Consider the following 15,931-nt stretch of genomic DNA (forward strand, 5'->3'; position numbering starts at 1 on the left):
TGAACTGGTGGCCGCCGTCAGGGCTGGCGAGCTCTCGGCGACCCGCCAGACGGCTACTCAGCGCTCTGTCCGCCGGGCTGGAGGCCCGGCCGGCGCCCCGCGGACGGTGTCAGCCGGCCGGCCGGCGAGGCGGCTACCATGCACGTGCTGCGATGCTGCGGCGGAAACTATACAGGCGGGGCCGAAAGACATGCGTGTGAAGCAGGTTTTAAATAAGGTAGGTCCAATAATGCACGCTTACTTGCCACGTCAAACCAGCGGCCTTGGCATCGTTGTCACCAATCACCAATCCGCGAGTCCATTGGCACCACTCAACTGGTGCACTAACTATATGCCACTAGTACAGTTGACACCAGGGAGACCCGGTCCACGGGGTCAGAGCTGCCCAACACCAGGGAGTCACTGGTACAATTCGCTTCACGCAGCTCCGAACTACGGAGATAATTCACCAGCGGCCAGAGGACCGGTCTAAAGCCTCCGCTAGCTCACAAGGCGCGGGTCGATAGGCGCTTGGGTTAGCACATTTCCCTGATTGGCCCGGGCGCGGCTTGTCACAGCTGACCGTCACCAGGCCGGGGCCCGAGTCCGGCCCGAGTCCGGCCCGAGTCCGGCCCGCGTCGGCCGCGGCGCCGGCCTCTGCCGGCCCAGCGTCGGTCGATTTTTTACACAGATCGCCTGCATAAACAAGCGACGCGCCGGGCGGCCCGGCGCTCGGGTCGATCGGGAGGGAGAGAGCGGGGGGAGGGAGGGGGGGGGGGGGGCTGGGCGCGGTGCCAAGCCGCGGCAACAGCGAGCCCCGGGCGGCGCGGCGCCCGCCTGTAGCGCGGCGGCACGGGCAGACCCACCACTGCCGGCCGTGGGGGTCGCACCCCAGTAACATTAGGGCAGATCGCATGCTTTCTTATTTCTTATGCTTTGAACAAATAATTAGCATCAAAACAGCAATGAAACGCATAAACATTAAGAGCGTGGTTCGTCCATGGCACGAGAGACCGTCCAGCAGGAATGGAGCTAAAGCACACCAGCAACGGCGCTGAGCAAACAGCTTACAGCACACCTGTTTTCCAACTGGAGTGATGCATTCAACGTTGCGCTCCGGATTCCGAGTTAAAGCCTCACAAATTCTTGAATTTAAAAAAATAAGGTGCTTAACCGTCAAGTATGGTGAGTGAGGCCTAGAAGAGGATGCAGTGGCTAGCCCACAGCGCCTGCGCGCGAAACCAATTCCCTACCTCTCGTTTCCTGCACCACAGCAGCGTAGCGCAGCACCAAAATGCTCACCTGCAGCACCAGCAGGCCGGTGGGCAGCACCAGACTGAGGCAGAACTTGTGCGCCGCCTCCCAGAGTCCCATGCGCCGCACCTCGCGGATCTCGGAGTACGTCACCGGCGTGTCCATGAACCCCTGACGCTGGAACACAACGAGAGCACACCGTCAGGCGACACAGCACGCGCTGCAACACGGGAGGCAGCGGATCGTGTGAGGCGGCACAACACGCGAGACAGTGGATCTGGGATCCAAACACTTAATGGGAGCGACAGTGCCCGAAGCTTCTGCGCCCCACGCCACATGGGGGCGCGTCGGTCGGGAGACCCAACACAACACAGGATCGCACGGGCCAGAGGACCCAACACAATCCACGAGCGCACGGGCCAGGAACCACAACGCTACGCAGGAGTGAGCTGTCAGGAAGACATCGTCAGCAACCGCAATGCGTGCCCCATCCCATCCCATCCCCCATTCTCCACCGCGCGAGGGCGTCCAACCTGCACACCATGGCGAAGAGATCAGGGGCACGAACCTAGTAGCCTGCACCGTAAAGCAGAGTGAGTGCCGGCTCAGCGCACCACCCTGTTTCTCTCCCCCCCCCCCCCCCCCACCTCCAGACCCGGGCTAACCGCAACGAAGGCGGACGCGACGAATACAGTAGGTCTCAGCCGGACGCGCGCTCCACTCTGCCGGTCGGGCCGCCGCTTCCGCCATTGCCTCACAACGCGCGGCCGCGCGGCGCACTTTCGCCACGGACGCTCGCGGCACGGAATGCAGTGACGCGTTACGCCGTGATCGACCGGCGTCACGCGGCGGGTCAGCGGCGCCGCGTGATCTGACCTGTCACGCTGCGTGGCGTCACGTCGTGACCCCGAGTCGCACACGCGTGTCGATGGCGCCGCATAAAAGGCGCGGCCGGACCCGAGAGCGGCAAGTCACAACCGAGCTCGGCTCGCAACAGACGCACTCAACATGAAGGCTCTGGTGAGTTGGTCGAGGCAGCGGCCCGGTTGCCACCAGGGGCGCGGCTGGACCGGTCCCGTTAACGATTTCCCACGCCTAATCGCGTGTAGCTTAAAGTACCGTTTTGGACTCAGCGCGAGCGCGATGGACGTACTTTCCTGGACACTCCGGCTTCCACGCCTTCGAGTGGTGGATCTAAGAAAATGTCCAGCATTAGCTTAATGTCGGCAGCGCTTTGAACATCGGGAATTCACGCAGATCTGCGCTCGATCTGTGGCCGGCTGCCTTGACGGTTTGGCGGCGAGGCCGACTGCCGTGGACCTAGCCCGGACCGTTGCTGGGGTGGATTCGGACGAGCCGCGGCGTGACCGGGGGATATCGGACGGCGGGGCACGCCGTCGCAACTGCACGGCTGCACCGAGACCGATGGAGTAGCGTGAGAACCCCGCTGCCATTCAGACCAGTGACGTGGGCGTGAGAACCCAGCTGCCGTTCAGACGGGTGGCACTGAACGTGAGAACTCAGCAGTCGCCCAGACGACTGGCATTGAAGGTGAGAACTCAGCAGTCGCCCAGACGAGTCGGCACCGAACGTGAGAACTCAGCAGTCGCCCAGACGAGTGGCACAGGACGTGAGAACTCAGCAGTCGCCCAGACGAGTGACGGACAGGCGGCAGCGGATCCCTGCTGCTGGCGCACCCACCATCGACAGCGTATCTCGCGGGTGACGCGGGGAAACTTCGGAATGCATAAGTATATACTGCACGTTCCTGGGGCAGGCCCCAACGATTTACACTCGGAGCGTGCAACTTGGTAAGTCCGACCCTCCCAAAGATTTCCTCGAACTGCCAGCCTCCCTGACGTCAGCACGGGCGGTCCGTGCGCATTGACCGCCAGCTCACCCGGCGGTGTGAGCAGTGAGGTGTGACGGTGGGCGGCTCGTGCTCACCTGCACCCTCCCTCTGCTCCAGTCACTGCTCGTCCTGCTCTGCGCGTTCGTCGCCCTCTGCCAGGCCTCGCCCGGGGGCTACGGTGGCTACGGAGGCGGCGGGTACGGCCACAAGAAGTACGGCGGGTATGGCGGTGAGTGCCCGGCTACCCCAGCCCCAGCCCCTACAACGCGGCGCGCTAGCAAACAGTCACAACAGCAGCGTCAGCGCAATCGCATGGACGAATGGTGGAGTACGGAGGCGATTTTCAGAGCACGGAGCAGCCCAGACGTCTGAAGACTGCGCCTCACTGCCATCTGGCAGACTGTGTTCACCAAATCAGCTCGGACTCGCGTCATTCGTTAGATTTGTCGCTATTTGTCATTCACTTTTGCCCCAGCTGGAGTCGTCCAAAGGACCTGCAAGGGTGACAAGTTGCACGCTATCCTTGCACTGGCGGCGTTCCGGGCCAAAGCACGGCCGTCCAGACGGTGGCCTCGATTCCTAAGCTGTGGCCGCTGCGAACATCGCTCAGGCTCTATGCCATCACCGCCGCAGTCCAGCGCCGTCATCGCCCCACCGACAGCTGATGGCTGATGACTTTCACAGGTGGCGGCTACGGAGGGGGCCACAAGAAATACGGCGGCGGGGGCTACGGTGGCGGCCACAAGAAGTATGGCGGTGGCGGCTACGGCGGTGGCCACAAGAAGTACGGTGGCTACGGCGGCGGCGGCTACGGCGGTGGCCACAAGAAATACGGTGGCTACGGCGGCGGCGGCTATGGTGGTGGCGGCTACGGTGGCGGCCACAAGAAATACGGAGGCTACGGCGGTGGCGGCTACGGCTACCACTAACGCCCCCACCGCTGCCGGTCGCTAAGCCGGCGGCGTCGCAGCCTCCTCCATCTCCCCTGCCCCCATCCCCACAGACATGACGCTGGAGTAGCTTCCGAAGTGGACGGACTCGCGTCAGGCTGCCCGCCAGTCGGCCTTCCTTTACCACAGCGTTGCGGGGTGATTGGCGCCGTGTGGGCTCGCGACCGCACGCACCAGCACCCCGCACGCGCAACGGTCACGTGCAGAGACCGTCATCCAGTACGCCACGAGCTTTTGACGGTGCAATTCAGTGTTGGTGCTTTCTGCGAGCTGTTGTGCTTCAAACCCCAAACCATGCGACCTCAAATACATGCAGGTACTGCAACCGGATGCATGCGTTTTGATGTACCGAATGTGATCGTGAGCCGAGGACCTCGTGACAGACGTCCACCACTATCGCGTCACGTCACGACGTGGAGCGGTTCGTGGCCGGTAGCGGCCAGCAGATGTGGTCAGTCATCGCAAGGCTTGAATGCCGCACATTTCCTCAGCAATCTCCTGCTGACCGAGCCAGCGCACGGAGCCCCATCAGTTCAACGAGAGCGTGCACGAGGCCTCGCCCACCTGCAGGAATGCAACACCGCCAGCTAGCGGCGTGCGGTGCGGGAATACGGCTGGTGCCTCGGATCATCGACGTCCGCCTCCGTTCGATGTAAGTACGGTTCAGACACTGCGGGGCTGGCGAGGCGCCCCGTAGCGCGACGCAACGCCCGGAATGCACCAGAGGCACTCAGTGCCATAACGAGGGGGTGGTCGGTACGGGTGGGTGACGGGAAAATCTCGCAGCATCAGATGATGAGACGGACAGTCAGCTCAAATCGCTGAGATGCAAGCTTCTACGAGTCAGCCTTTACGAGCTTGCGCAAAGCGGCCGTTTTTCTTTGTCGCACGCAGTTGTAGACGTCAAACAACTGAGAAATACACGCAATCAACGTGCATGAAGGCGTCAACGTCAAGCAGCCTCTGGAGCATAAAAATGGCCTCACAATGACGTCTAGAAACGTATGCTCGACGTCCTCACAATGCGCGTGCTCTGACAGCGCAGCATCACTCGGAGGTCGACCACAGCGCCACCGGGCCGCTCCCTCATTAGACCCCCCCCCCCCCCCGGGCCAACAGATGTCCGTGCTTACATTGCACACGGCTGGAGCAGGGTAATTGCCAGGGAGCACGCGGTGCCCGCGTGCTTCCCCTCCCCTCTCGCCCGCGCCGCCAGCCCGTGATTTCGGTCGGACGGGACGTGGCCCAGTCCACGTTCGCAGTTGGAAAGAAAGAAAAAACCGCGATGGAATGCCTAAGGCAGGTGTTCGCCTCCGCAGAACTCTGCTAGGTCACTGGTGACGCGCACGTATTTGTCTATGCACCAAGTGTCTGTGTACCAAGTGTCTGTGTACCAAATGCCAACCACGCGCTGTGTACATTCGACCCGCACACGCTAAGAGTGCACAGGTGGTGCGATTTACAGCGTGAGCATGCCCAAATCAACCGCAAGAACCTAATGTCTTCGACCAGCTGGACGCCTCTTCTTATTTCCATGCGTTCAAAATCTGCAAAGCGCTTATCGCGCACGGAAACATTCGTGCCATTTTTTTATCTCCCCAACTAGGGTGAAGCACGTGGGGCTCCGGAGCTGGCGCCGGCAATTTTAGAAACAAAGTCGAGCATGGTAACGGTCGCTATGGGGCGCCCGGGCAACCGAAGTGATGCGACCAACCCAGCGGACCAAACTCTACGCGAGTCAGCAACCCAAATCCAAACGTGCGTCACGAGCTCCTTAAAACTGATCTCTAAGTCCTGTGTCCTAAACCAGCCCACTTCAGAGGAGCTGGCTGCGGTCATGCGCAGCCGAGATATTCACAGCGGCAACCAAGTCCTCCGCCAAGCAGATAACGTTCCGCACACCGCGCCCTCACCCGCGACACCGCACCCAGACAGGGGCTCCAAACCTTCAACCCGCGTCACCGGCCCAGTACAGCCGGGCCTTCGTACTGTGCCATTCATGCCCGGGCCGCTACGAGACCCGGCCGACCACTAAGCGGTGACACCACAGCGGGGCTAACCGCCCCGGCGCTGTCAGCCGCGCGGTGTTTACCGTCGCTGCCCGGCCGCCCGCGCCGTCCGTCCCACCTTACTCACATCCCGTGAATCAGGCGGCGCGCGTGTCGGCGGCGCAGCATCGGGCGGCCAGGCGGCGCCGGGGCGGGGGCGGCCCGCGGGTCCGCTGACGCGACCCGAGCGCCACCCGGATGTGCCGGCCGCGCCACATAGGTCAGCGCGCGCCGAGTCCACTCGCCGCGGCCAGAAGGCACGCCGCCTGCGGCCAGCAGCCCGGTGGCTCGCGGCGGTTTTAGCTGCGGGGCTGCTGCGGAGGAGGAAAGCCCACCGATCACCCCGTCATGCAAACGTTTTTTATTTTATTCTGACGAATGTGACGACAGGTCACATTTACCGGTTTTGAGCATTCGGCGCGATTTTGGAGGACGGTGACATGAGGATGATCATGACTGATGAGGGCGATCGACAATGGAGTCTGAGATTCATGAAGCGCAAGGCCATCGTGTGGTGCAAAAGTGGGGGCCTCGCTGTTCGGGCCTTTCGCCACTTTTTACGCTGAAACAACTTACCACCATGCAGCACACCAGGGAATGATGGTTAAAGGGCGTTGAAGATTGAAGGTCAAGCAATAGCCTTTTTTAAATGCCCGATGGTTTCAGCGACGGACGTGCTAACGAGTGAACGCTCGCATTGTTCTCATGTACCGTTCGCTAGCATGTTCATCACGGTGACTGGCTAAATCTCTACCACTAAGTCTTGGCATATTGAAGGTGGTACATTTTCAGCACAAGAGCTAAAGGTCATCTCTTGGCAGGATGAGGTGCGGCTTACCAACGGATTAACGCCGGCATAATCTACTATCACGATGGATTTAGATAGCACTGCAAGCTTTGAGCACACTGATACCCGAAGCCCCACGCCTTTCTCCTCGGAGATACTGTCAGGCATTTGCTGACGCTTCGGAAGAACTCGGACGTTCTAAAGAGGGTTCACAGGCCACCATGCCGCATGAGGTCCGTTGCCTCATCACGCGCACCCACGCACATTTGCAACGGATACTTTCGTATATTGAAGCTGACAGGTTTGAAACTGACTGACGCCACCCGAATTTGAATGAACCACCCACGCAACCGACATTGCTCCGCGACGGAACCCAGTGACGAAGTGCACAACAACCGTGTGTTCCTACCCCTCACCCGCCCCTGTACACCGCAGCACAAAACCCATACACTCGCTTCGCAGCACCGGTCTACATCCCGCGGCCGCTCTGAAGCCTTGCTCGCAACCTCGCTCCCCCCCCCCCCCCCTTGCCGCTCAGGTCGGGCCGCGCGCCGCCGGGCGGAAAGGGCCCGCCGCGACCTTAGTGACCCCGACCCTGCGACACGCCCGGCTGAGCCGGACAAGGGCGGCGCCCCGCCACGCGTCCGGCTCCGGCGCTGGCCGACGCCGCCGGCCGGGCCACCACCGCGCCGGCTGAAGGGCGATGGAGCGCGCGCCCAGCGCGGACGCTGCAGCTGGCGACGGGACGTGAGCGCGAGATGGCGGTGATGTGGGCTGTTAGCGGGGAAAACGCGCCGAGGTGGGCTGGTAAGCAGCTAAAGGATGCGAGTAGGGCGTGAGCGCAGAGAATGTGGCGAGACTGGTGCTAGGAGTGTTCGTGGGTATTAGCAGCGTTTAAGTGGATTGTGAGGGGAGCAAATGCCGTGCAGCCAGCTGCAGCCCGGGGAAAGCTGATGATGCCGGGCGTAAGCAGGAAATAATAAACAGGGGGCCGGTGGTAAGGTGCTTAGCTAGGCTGGGATGAGTCGCAGGCTGGGCTGTGGACAAGGCGAGCCGACAGGTAAGATACGGGTGGTGATAGCCAGATGGTGATGAGCACGTGGTGAGTGCCCTGAAGGCTGTGACGTTCTCGGCGCGTGGTGACAGGGTGCTCTACAAGCAGCAGGTAACCGCTCCGTCGGACAGCGACCGCGCATTTCGTAGAGAGTGTGTGAATGCTCCGAGCTGCGAGTGGGTGCTCTGTAGGTGCTGAGAGGGTGCTTTGTCAATGGTGAGCCGGTGAGCTATACGGCTGCTGCGCGGATGCTTCGTAGGCAGTGACTAAGTAATCCGTACACGGTGCGGGGAAGCTCCGTGTGCGGGAAGTGCGTACCGTACGCCGCAAGCATCTAGCACTGTTGAACGTATTTGCTGCATATATTGGCTGCATCCCATGATCGCCGTCACGGCAGCAGACGTGGAGAGTCGACCGAAGCGGCGCCACGCGGCTCGATTCGTACCAACGGGGGGAGGGGGAGGGGGACAAACACAGATCAAACACAAGGGACGGAGATTAAACACAGCTGCAATATGCCAGAACGCGTGTCAACAGCGTGTGTTACCCCACTCCTTAGCCCGGATTCAAGTGATAGGGGAGTGCCGAAGGAGGGTCTGAATGGCTTACGCCGACTCGGGGTTCTCGGCGTGGGGAAAATAGCTGGAAGAGGCGCAGCTGCGCTCAAAGGTTCATCAGATTCAACGCCGTGGAGCGCGGCGCCTTGATTTTCTCCAAGTTTTTCGTAATGATGTCGTGCAGAATGGCGTAGTGGTTGCGAAGTTCGGTCAGCACTTGTCGAAGGTAGTGGTATTCGTTCTCATCCAGCTGTCTCACCAGTCTTCGGTAGTCTTGAATCTGCGGGTACTTCACTGTCTTAGACACGGCCTTGCCTCGGTTTTTAAAATATTCTGGAACGTGTTCGATGAACTCGGCTGCCTGCGCCTCCACTATCTTAATCTCCAACAGAGACTCTTCTTGGATAGATACACCAAAATTATTCCCATCTTCTATTTTCGGAATAAGCAGCGTGATCCAAATCCGCACCTGGCTGGTTTCTTGCATCAAACGGGACACCATCGGCTTCAGCGTATCCACCATACCAACAATGTGTTTGTTACAGTTAATATGGGAGTCCTCGGCAGGCACCGTGCTTGAACAGAGGCTTTCAGGAGAGAGATCGGTAAAGAACGGCAATTTTAGGACCTCGTCGAAGGCAATAACTCTTTGCGGAAATACCTCCAGGACCAAAATTTCGGCATCCTCTCTCATTTGAGCCTTAAAACTTTCATGGAGCTCTGCTGCCCTAGCAGCCATCGCCAGAAGAAAACCGATATGGAAGTATCACTAAAATCAACCCGCCAGCATCAGCTTTGACACAGGAACTGCATTAAGCTGGGCCCAATGAAAACAGATTGTGGTAAAATGCCTAATGACGCCTTACTAAAAGAAGATAGCTATTTAAAAATGCTGATGTTGCACGCTGATTTACTACGCTACCACAGAAGCTTCGTCCCTCTCGGAATTTGCATTGAACGATGTAAACTATGACCAAAAATATACAAAAGCGCGTGACATCATCTATGTACGTCTCCTTGAATGGAGGTGCAAATGTTCCATTGCCTACGTTGTTTACAGCCGAGAAAAAAATAATAGCTCTCACTGCAACCCTGACAAGCGGCAAACACGCCAAGCGCATTCCGTCAGCTGCGTTGGAGCTGCTACATTGCTTTTCAACGTCCCGCCGGTCATGCACATCGAGTGGAAACGCACGCCAACAACAACAGTCCGACCTGGCCCCGCAGCTGCTACTCCGTGTTATGATATCGCTCAGCATTAGCATGCAGCATACCAGCCGCTGTCAGATCCGTTTACCCCTCGCCTTGTGTCAGCTTCGTTTGACGTCACTGGTGCGTTTCGACCTCGCCGGCCGCTTCCACCCGCCATCATCACGACAGCGGTCCACGGCCGGGGCCAGCAAGGTCGGGTCGCTGACAAGGCTGGTCCATCACAGGCGGGGCGTCCAGAGGGGCCGCTGGCCGCGGCTTGCATTGTCGCACGGCCAGGGAAGGGACAGGCGGTCAGTACGCGGGCTGAGCCTGAGCGCATCCAAGGGCGCGGGACCCGGGAACGCAGGGGCGCACCCAGCGCGCGGGACCCGGGAAACGCAGTGGAGCGTTCAAGCCGCGGCATCGGGGGAGCGCGGTGGCGCACGCGGGGCAGGGGACCGGGCAAAATGCCAGGGGCACACCCAACGGACGGAAGGGGAGTGGGAGAGCACAGTGGCGAACACGGGGGGAGACCTGACAGGGCTGCAGTTGGGTACACATAAAGGCATGTTCGGGACTGTGGGGGGCGGATAATCAGACGTGCTCCGGGCCAACATGCTGTCCCAAAACATGTTTACGAAGGATTTAGCGTAGGCAAGTTCTTTAACTTCATAACAGAGAGACGGGGCAATCTAAAAGCAGCTTTCCAGCCTGAGCAAACACCCGGCGGCGAAAATGTCTCATGAAGGCAAATGTGCGCATACGTCGGCATCTTTCAATGCGAGGCATCCGCGATGCGTACGCCCGCCACGCGTGGCAGCCTAATTCGAGCGTTCGGAGCCGCATTACGACTTGGTTGATCACGGTGACATCATCGTGAATCAACTGTCAGGTGCAGTGACCCTGTCACGTCATGTCAGCCGGCTACCAGGCGCAAATTCGCAGACCCGCTCGCTGATACATACGAAAAAGGTCCCGCGGAGTACTCAAAACCGGTGCCTCGCACGGACGAAGCTTATAACACGCGACGGAGGTCAATGTAGGAAGCGAAGGACCGGTACTGCGGTCTGGAAGACATGTACCGGGCTCCCAATACTGCGACGTTGGGTGTGAGTCCGCGGCAAGGGCAATGTTGCGCCACGCCGACATGGAAAGGTCAGGTTTGACGGGTCACTGGGTCGAGTTGGTGCACGGCAGCAGTTTATTAATACGTGTCTGGCAAAATCAGATTTTTCGCAGCCCTGTTTGAAGAAGAAAGTTTGCCGTAAAGTTTTCCCATGGTTTGGAATCGGTTTAGAATAGGTGTAAATGCCTACCTGGCAATTTCACCCAGCCTGAGATCCACGTGCTAACCAATTCAAATGAAATTACCACTGAACCAGCAGCACAACACATGCAACTTCGGCGGCAATTACGCGGTGAACGAGCGCGGTTCTACCACGCTGCACCGGCGCATCCAATCGGCCACGAACAGCACCGCCGCCAACCTCGTCTGTATTCAGCACAACTTCACCCGGATGTGGTCGTTAGAGGGCGGAACAAACAGCTCCCGTTCTGGTGGCGACTGTCTGCGTCCGTGTCTGCGTCAGCGTCTGCGTCAGCGCCCAGCCAGTGGAGCGGCCGTTGCGCGGTGCACAGTGCACAGAGCACTGCCGGCGGCCCAGCACGTGCGGCGGACGCGGTCGGCGGTCCGCGGCGGTACCGCGCGCTGCCCCGTACCGCGGCTTCCCGGCTGATTCACACGCACGTGTCGAGGGCCGCGGACAGCGTCGTTGCAACTTCCGCCGGCTGGTCCCCTCTGGTGACCTCCAGACGCATCGGTCGGCCGTTCGCCCCCAGAAAACTCCCACAGCCACCTACCGAGCGGCGGCTCCTTCAGACCGGCGTCCGCCCTCCACTCCACCCTGACGAAGCTGACCACGATCCGTTCATTTCATGACCCCACCCAAGGTCTCGCCTCTTGCCCAGGGGATTCCCCCCTTCCATCGTGCTCTGCATCACTTCTCCGCATACCCCTCCCACGCTCTTGCGAGCACTTGCTAACTCGTTACGCCCGCGGCCTGATGCACGAGGCCGGCGCCGTCACCTCCTTTTCACCGTTCGCCCCGTCCCCGTCCGGCGTCGCACTCAGTCGTCGCCACCGCCTTGTTAGACCCATGATGACGCACCAAACACGTCCCGACGTCCACACCCACGCGTAGCACCATCGCCATATCAGGCAGCCGGGCGGACACTCTGCGAGGACCCGCGCCGTATCGGGCGCGAGCGACCGGCCGGCGTCGCCCTCCGCCGGCGCCACACGAGGACGGCGTGTCGCGAGGTCACTCGGTCGTGCCTTGTCCGTGCGAGGTCACTGTGTTGTGCCCTGCCGGCGCTCCAATATGTCAAGAGGACGACGGCTCACAGGCTCCGCGTGGGGGCTGTCCTCACGCGGATACTGAGCGGTGGCACGCCTCACGCTGGCGGAACAGGGGGGCGGGGCACTGGTGCCATGCTCCCCCAACCAAAGCCATAAAAACGTTAACTCTTATCTCTCCATGCCTCGATTTTGATTAATTTTGATATTGGCAAGGAACTGGGAATTCCATCGCCCCAAAATGTGATGTTGCATAGATCTTTGCTACCGTCAACGGAGCCTCGATCTGACTGTGGGCCTTGCTATCCACGCTATGGCTCTTTCGCTCCCCCACGTGTGAATAAAATCGCCCAGTGGTATAAAAACGCAACAAAAAACAAACATAAGATCCCATATTTTTGGGAGGAGTCCGTGCTTCAGCTGTCCAATGGGTTTTATGCAGCTTGAGGATCCAATTTTGTGGATTTTATTTTTATGCAATTTTAGGATTTTATTCGGCAACAGATCCAGTGGATTTCATGCAGCTTGGCGCCCTGGCGCGCCGTCACTGCCAGGCAACGCTCGAGAGTCACAGACCACCCCTCCCCCTCCCAACCACTCTTCGCCACCATCTCTCCTCCCTATCGTCGGCAATCAGCGACGGCCCCACCACCCCCCAACCACCCTTCGCCGCCCTATCGTCTGCAATCAGCAGCGACAATCTGCCTGCGAGCCGCCAAACAACTCCGCCAGACATCTATCCACTTCTGGGTCAGATACCGAGCGCACTAAAACGACTGATATTCCCTCCCCTCTACACCACATACCAGGGATATAAATGGTCCAGAGGGGCAGGCGCGTTCGGCTGAAAAAGTGTTTTATCGTCCCGGCTGAAAACCATCGGGGAATCCCCTGCTGCCGCCTCCCCCAGGTCCGCGACTCTCACGCTTGGGAAACAGCTGGCCGGCGGGGTGAGGGACGACCGGATCGGATCCCGGGGCGGCACTTCGGAATGCTGCGGCGGACGTAACGGTGGCGACCTGGCATACCGCGGCCGGGACGGCGGCGGGGCGACATGATGTGAGGCAGGCTCGCCCGTGCAGGAAAGTCTGCGGAGAAGGCGGCGCCAGTTCTCCAAGTCACCAGCGGGTGCGGCTGCCTGGCTGCTATGGGGTGACAGCCGCGTGGCGCGCGGCGCGAGACCGCGCGGATGTTGCGTCTGTCAGGCGGAAGGCATATCGCGACGCGACATGACATGACGTCTGAGGTTATGTCTGTCTGTCTGTCTTAAGATCTATGCCGTCTAGATATATGTCTTTGTCTGAGGATACATGATACCACATTGGAGGAAACTACTTTATTCCCGCCTCTTGACGCCCATACAAGGTGTTAACACCGGCATTTCTTTCGTGACGACTCGAGCACAGCAGCATCAATTGGTTCAACGAAAACGAATGTCGGTGCGTGCCAACAGCCCAGCTGAGATAACATCGCGCCACCACCTATCACCTCAAAAGCAGTCGGCGTACAGCCAGCAATACAATTCCGGACTAGAATGCCACACAACATGTAGGTACTACGGCTGACCTCACCAACAGGCACTCACAGGCACTCGGCACTCGGGCACTCGGGCAGCACAGGCACTCCGAGGACGCGGACTGCTGGTCACTGTCGGCCAACATAGCAGCCTCTCAGCCAATGCGGGCGAGTGACAAACCGAAACCAGCGTTAAGTTCTGGAACTGGACATCTCCACCTGCTGCACCACAGCAGTCAGTGTCTCCTCTCCTTTTCCGAGTTCGAGAGACGCCGGCGTTACGCGCCATAACATTCATCTTATCCGTGAAATTCCACAGATGCAGCCGCTGGGTGGTTACTAAACGTGCGACCGTGCAGACGTCGCGTCTGATTTCCCTCGGCCCGCGGCCTCATGTGGACCTTACGTAAGCCCCCGCACCGCCACATGGCGTTGAGGGACCGGTTCATGGCAGCCATTTCGCTGATCAGTGGCAGTGGGAGAACTCGTATCCAACCCACTCAATCAAGCTCATTACTCAGCTCATCGGGGGTAGACTCTGACTTGATCCGCTGATCATGTCTGTTTGCCCCACGTGGGACAAACCTTCCTCTCGCTTTGCCCGTGAGGAAAGACCGGGATTAACGACAAAACTGCTCGACGTGGCTGTAAACTGAACCACGAAACGCTCCCAGTGATTACCGGTCACGAGTGGCATGCTCTGACTTCTTTTCGCCCGCGCGCTGCCCACCCGCCTTCGCGGCGCACCCCCTTCGCCGCGGGACTCCTCCCCTCCCCTCTTCCCGTCTCACCTCGAAAGAAGGGAGAGGGAAGGTCACCAGCGGCAGCAACTGCCACCATGGAAACGGGACGGCCGGTCGCAGGCTGGCAGTCGGCCCGCGTCGTGGGCGTGGCTGGCTGGCAGCCACTCCCAGCTGGCCGCCGACCCCTCCCCTAGCTGCGACGCGTGCCCACCTGGTAGCAGACAGCCGGCGGAAGGCCCACCAGCGCTGACACCGAGACGGCCGCAGGGGAGGGGAGGGGAGCGGGGGATCGCAGCTGGCTAGACGGAGATGCGGGGTCTGGAATGCCTCCGCAGATGACACGAACAACACACCTCCCATACCAACCCGTGCCTGGTGCAGCTGCAGCATAACTATCGCCCGCCAATGCATGCCTTGCATAGGACCGGTCTACGCGCCCAAACAAAGCCGATAAATACGCCCCTTCCCCTTCCTCTTATGGCATGCCCTCCTCAGCTCTCACAGGCAGGGCGAGGGAGCCACATTCCGACCGTGCTGCAATTCAGGTGACTACGCTGGTTGATCGGTGTGCGGACAGCAGAGTCGTCGCCTGCACCTCATCACTACAGTCCAAACGGTCGAGTCATGTATTCCTGGCGTCCGTCACCAGACGCAGGACACCACCCCGGTGCTCCTCCCTCCAGCCCGGAGCTGCCCTCCCTGCATCCTCACTTCACCGTCCCCAGCCGATCAGCACCGCTGGCCGCTCCATCCTCGGAGCTCCTCCCGAGCGGAGAAAGCCCCAGCTGCCGCGCCGGTCGGCTATGTGGGCCAGGGTCGCCGGGATGGGTGCAGCCGCCGCCTCGCGCGCACTTCCTGACAGCGGCAGCGCCGCGCCGACGGCCGCCTGGGCTTCTCTATCGTTGGCATGTCGGAACAATCCCATGGAATGCGCGTCGCGTGCGAATGTGACCTGATGCAAGCCGCGAGTACATCACCTCCTAAGTGACCATTGTCATAGGTTAAGTTGCTGTCAAAAAACCTGTAAGAGATGAGCCGCGTAGTGGATACATAACGGAGCAGTTTCCGGTTTGACGTGGCAATCTAGAACTGACGAACTTCGTCACACGACATTTTGCCTCGCCGTAGCTCACACCGCGCAGGACTTTCTCGCGCTCGACGTAAATCGTCCGCCACAACCCAATATCAGCTCTCACAGCAGACAGCGGGCCACACCAGCTCAGCGTAAGACGGCGACGACAGATGGCTGAGCCGGGCCGCTCGGCGTCGGCGGCCCGTCCGCGCGGCTTGGGACGTCGCCGGGGGCTCGCCAAGTGTCGAGACGTCGCCGAGGGTCGTCCGCGCGGCTCGAGACGTCAGCGGGGCTCGTCCGCACGGCTCGGGGCGCCGCCGGGGACCAGTCGGACCCGGGCCCGGCCTAACCACACCTGGCATGCGGTCTCCAAGCCAGGCCGAAGTACCCGTGGCCGCCGTGACTCCACCCACGCAGTCAGTCGGGCGAGCACATGACAAAGGAGCCAGGCCAGGCGGAGGCGGGAGGGGGGAGTACAAAGGTACGTGATTATGCGCCCGTGCTTCAGTGGAGGCGAGGGCCCCAGCAATGCGTGACGCCAATCGCGTCCACTCCACCTTCCCACAGTTCTGA

At 60.3% G+C, this 15,931-nt stretch overlaps 2 protein-coding genes across 2 annotated transcripts in view; one reads left to right on the top strand and one right to left on the bottom strand.

Annotated features, from left to right (window-relative positions):
* LOC119105673 (C-Maf-inducing protein) overlaps positions 1 to 15,931 on the bottom strand; it is a 52,159-nt gene that overhangs the window by 24,481 nt on the left and 11,747 nt on the right. Inside the window, exon 2 of the mRNA XM_037229141.1 lies at positions 1,282 to 1,410. Coding sequence (XP_037085036.1) covers positions 1,282 to 1,410 — 129 coding nt within the window. The remainder of the gene's footprint in view (positions 1 to 1,281; positions 1,411 to 15,931) is intronic.
* Positions 1,930 to 4,365, top strand: LOC119105676 (ctenidin-1). The gene is made up of 3 exons (XM_037229143.1): positions 1,930 to 2,253; positions 3,203 to 3,314; positions 3,770 to 4,365. Exons 1-3 carry the CDS (start codon positions 2,242 to 2,244, stop codon positions 4,012 to 4,014), a joined length of 369 nt encoding a protein of 122 aa, XP_037085038.1. The 5' UTR covers positions 1,930 to 2,241; the 3' UTR covers positions 4,015 to 4,365.

Source organism: Pollicipes pollicipes, unplaced genomic scaffold (genome assembly GCF_011947565.3).
Source record: "Pollicipes pollicipes isolate AB1234 unplaced genomic scaffold, Ppol_2.1 Scaffold_6138;HRSCAF=7277_pilon_pilon_pilon, whole genome shotgun sequence".
NCBI classification, from domain to species: domain Eukaryota; kingdom Metazoa; phylum Arthropoda; class Thecostraca; order Pollicipedomorpha; family Pollicipedidae; genus Pollicipes; species Pollicipes pollicipes.

What these genes read in the sequence shown, in the direction of transcription:
- LOC119105676 (XM_037229143.1), top strand. An exon ending in GAAGTACGGCGGGTATGGCG is followed by an intron (nt 3,315 to 3,769) that starts GTGAGTGCCCGG and finishes TGACTTTCACAG; the next exon opens with GTGGCGGCTACGGAGGGGGC.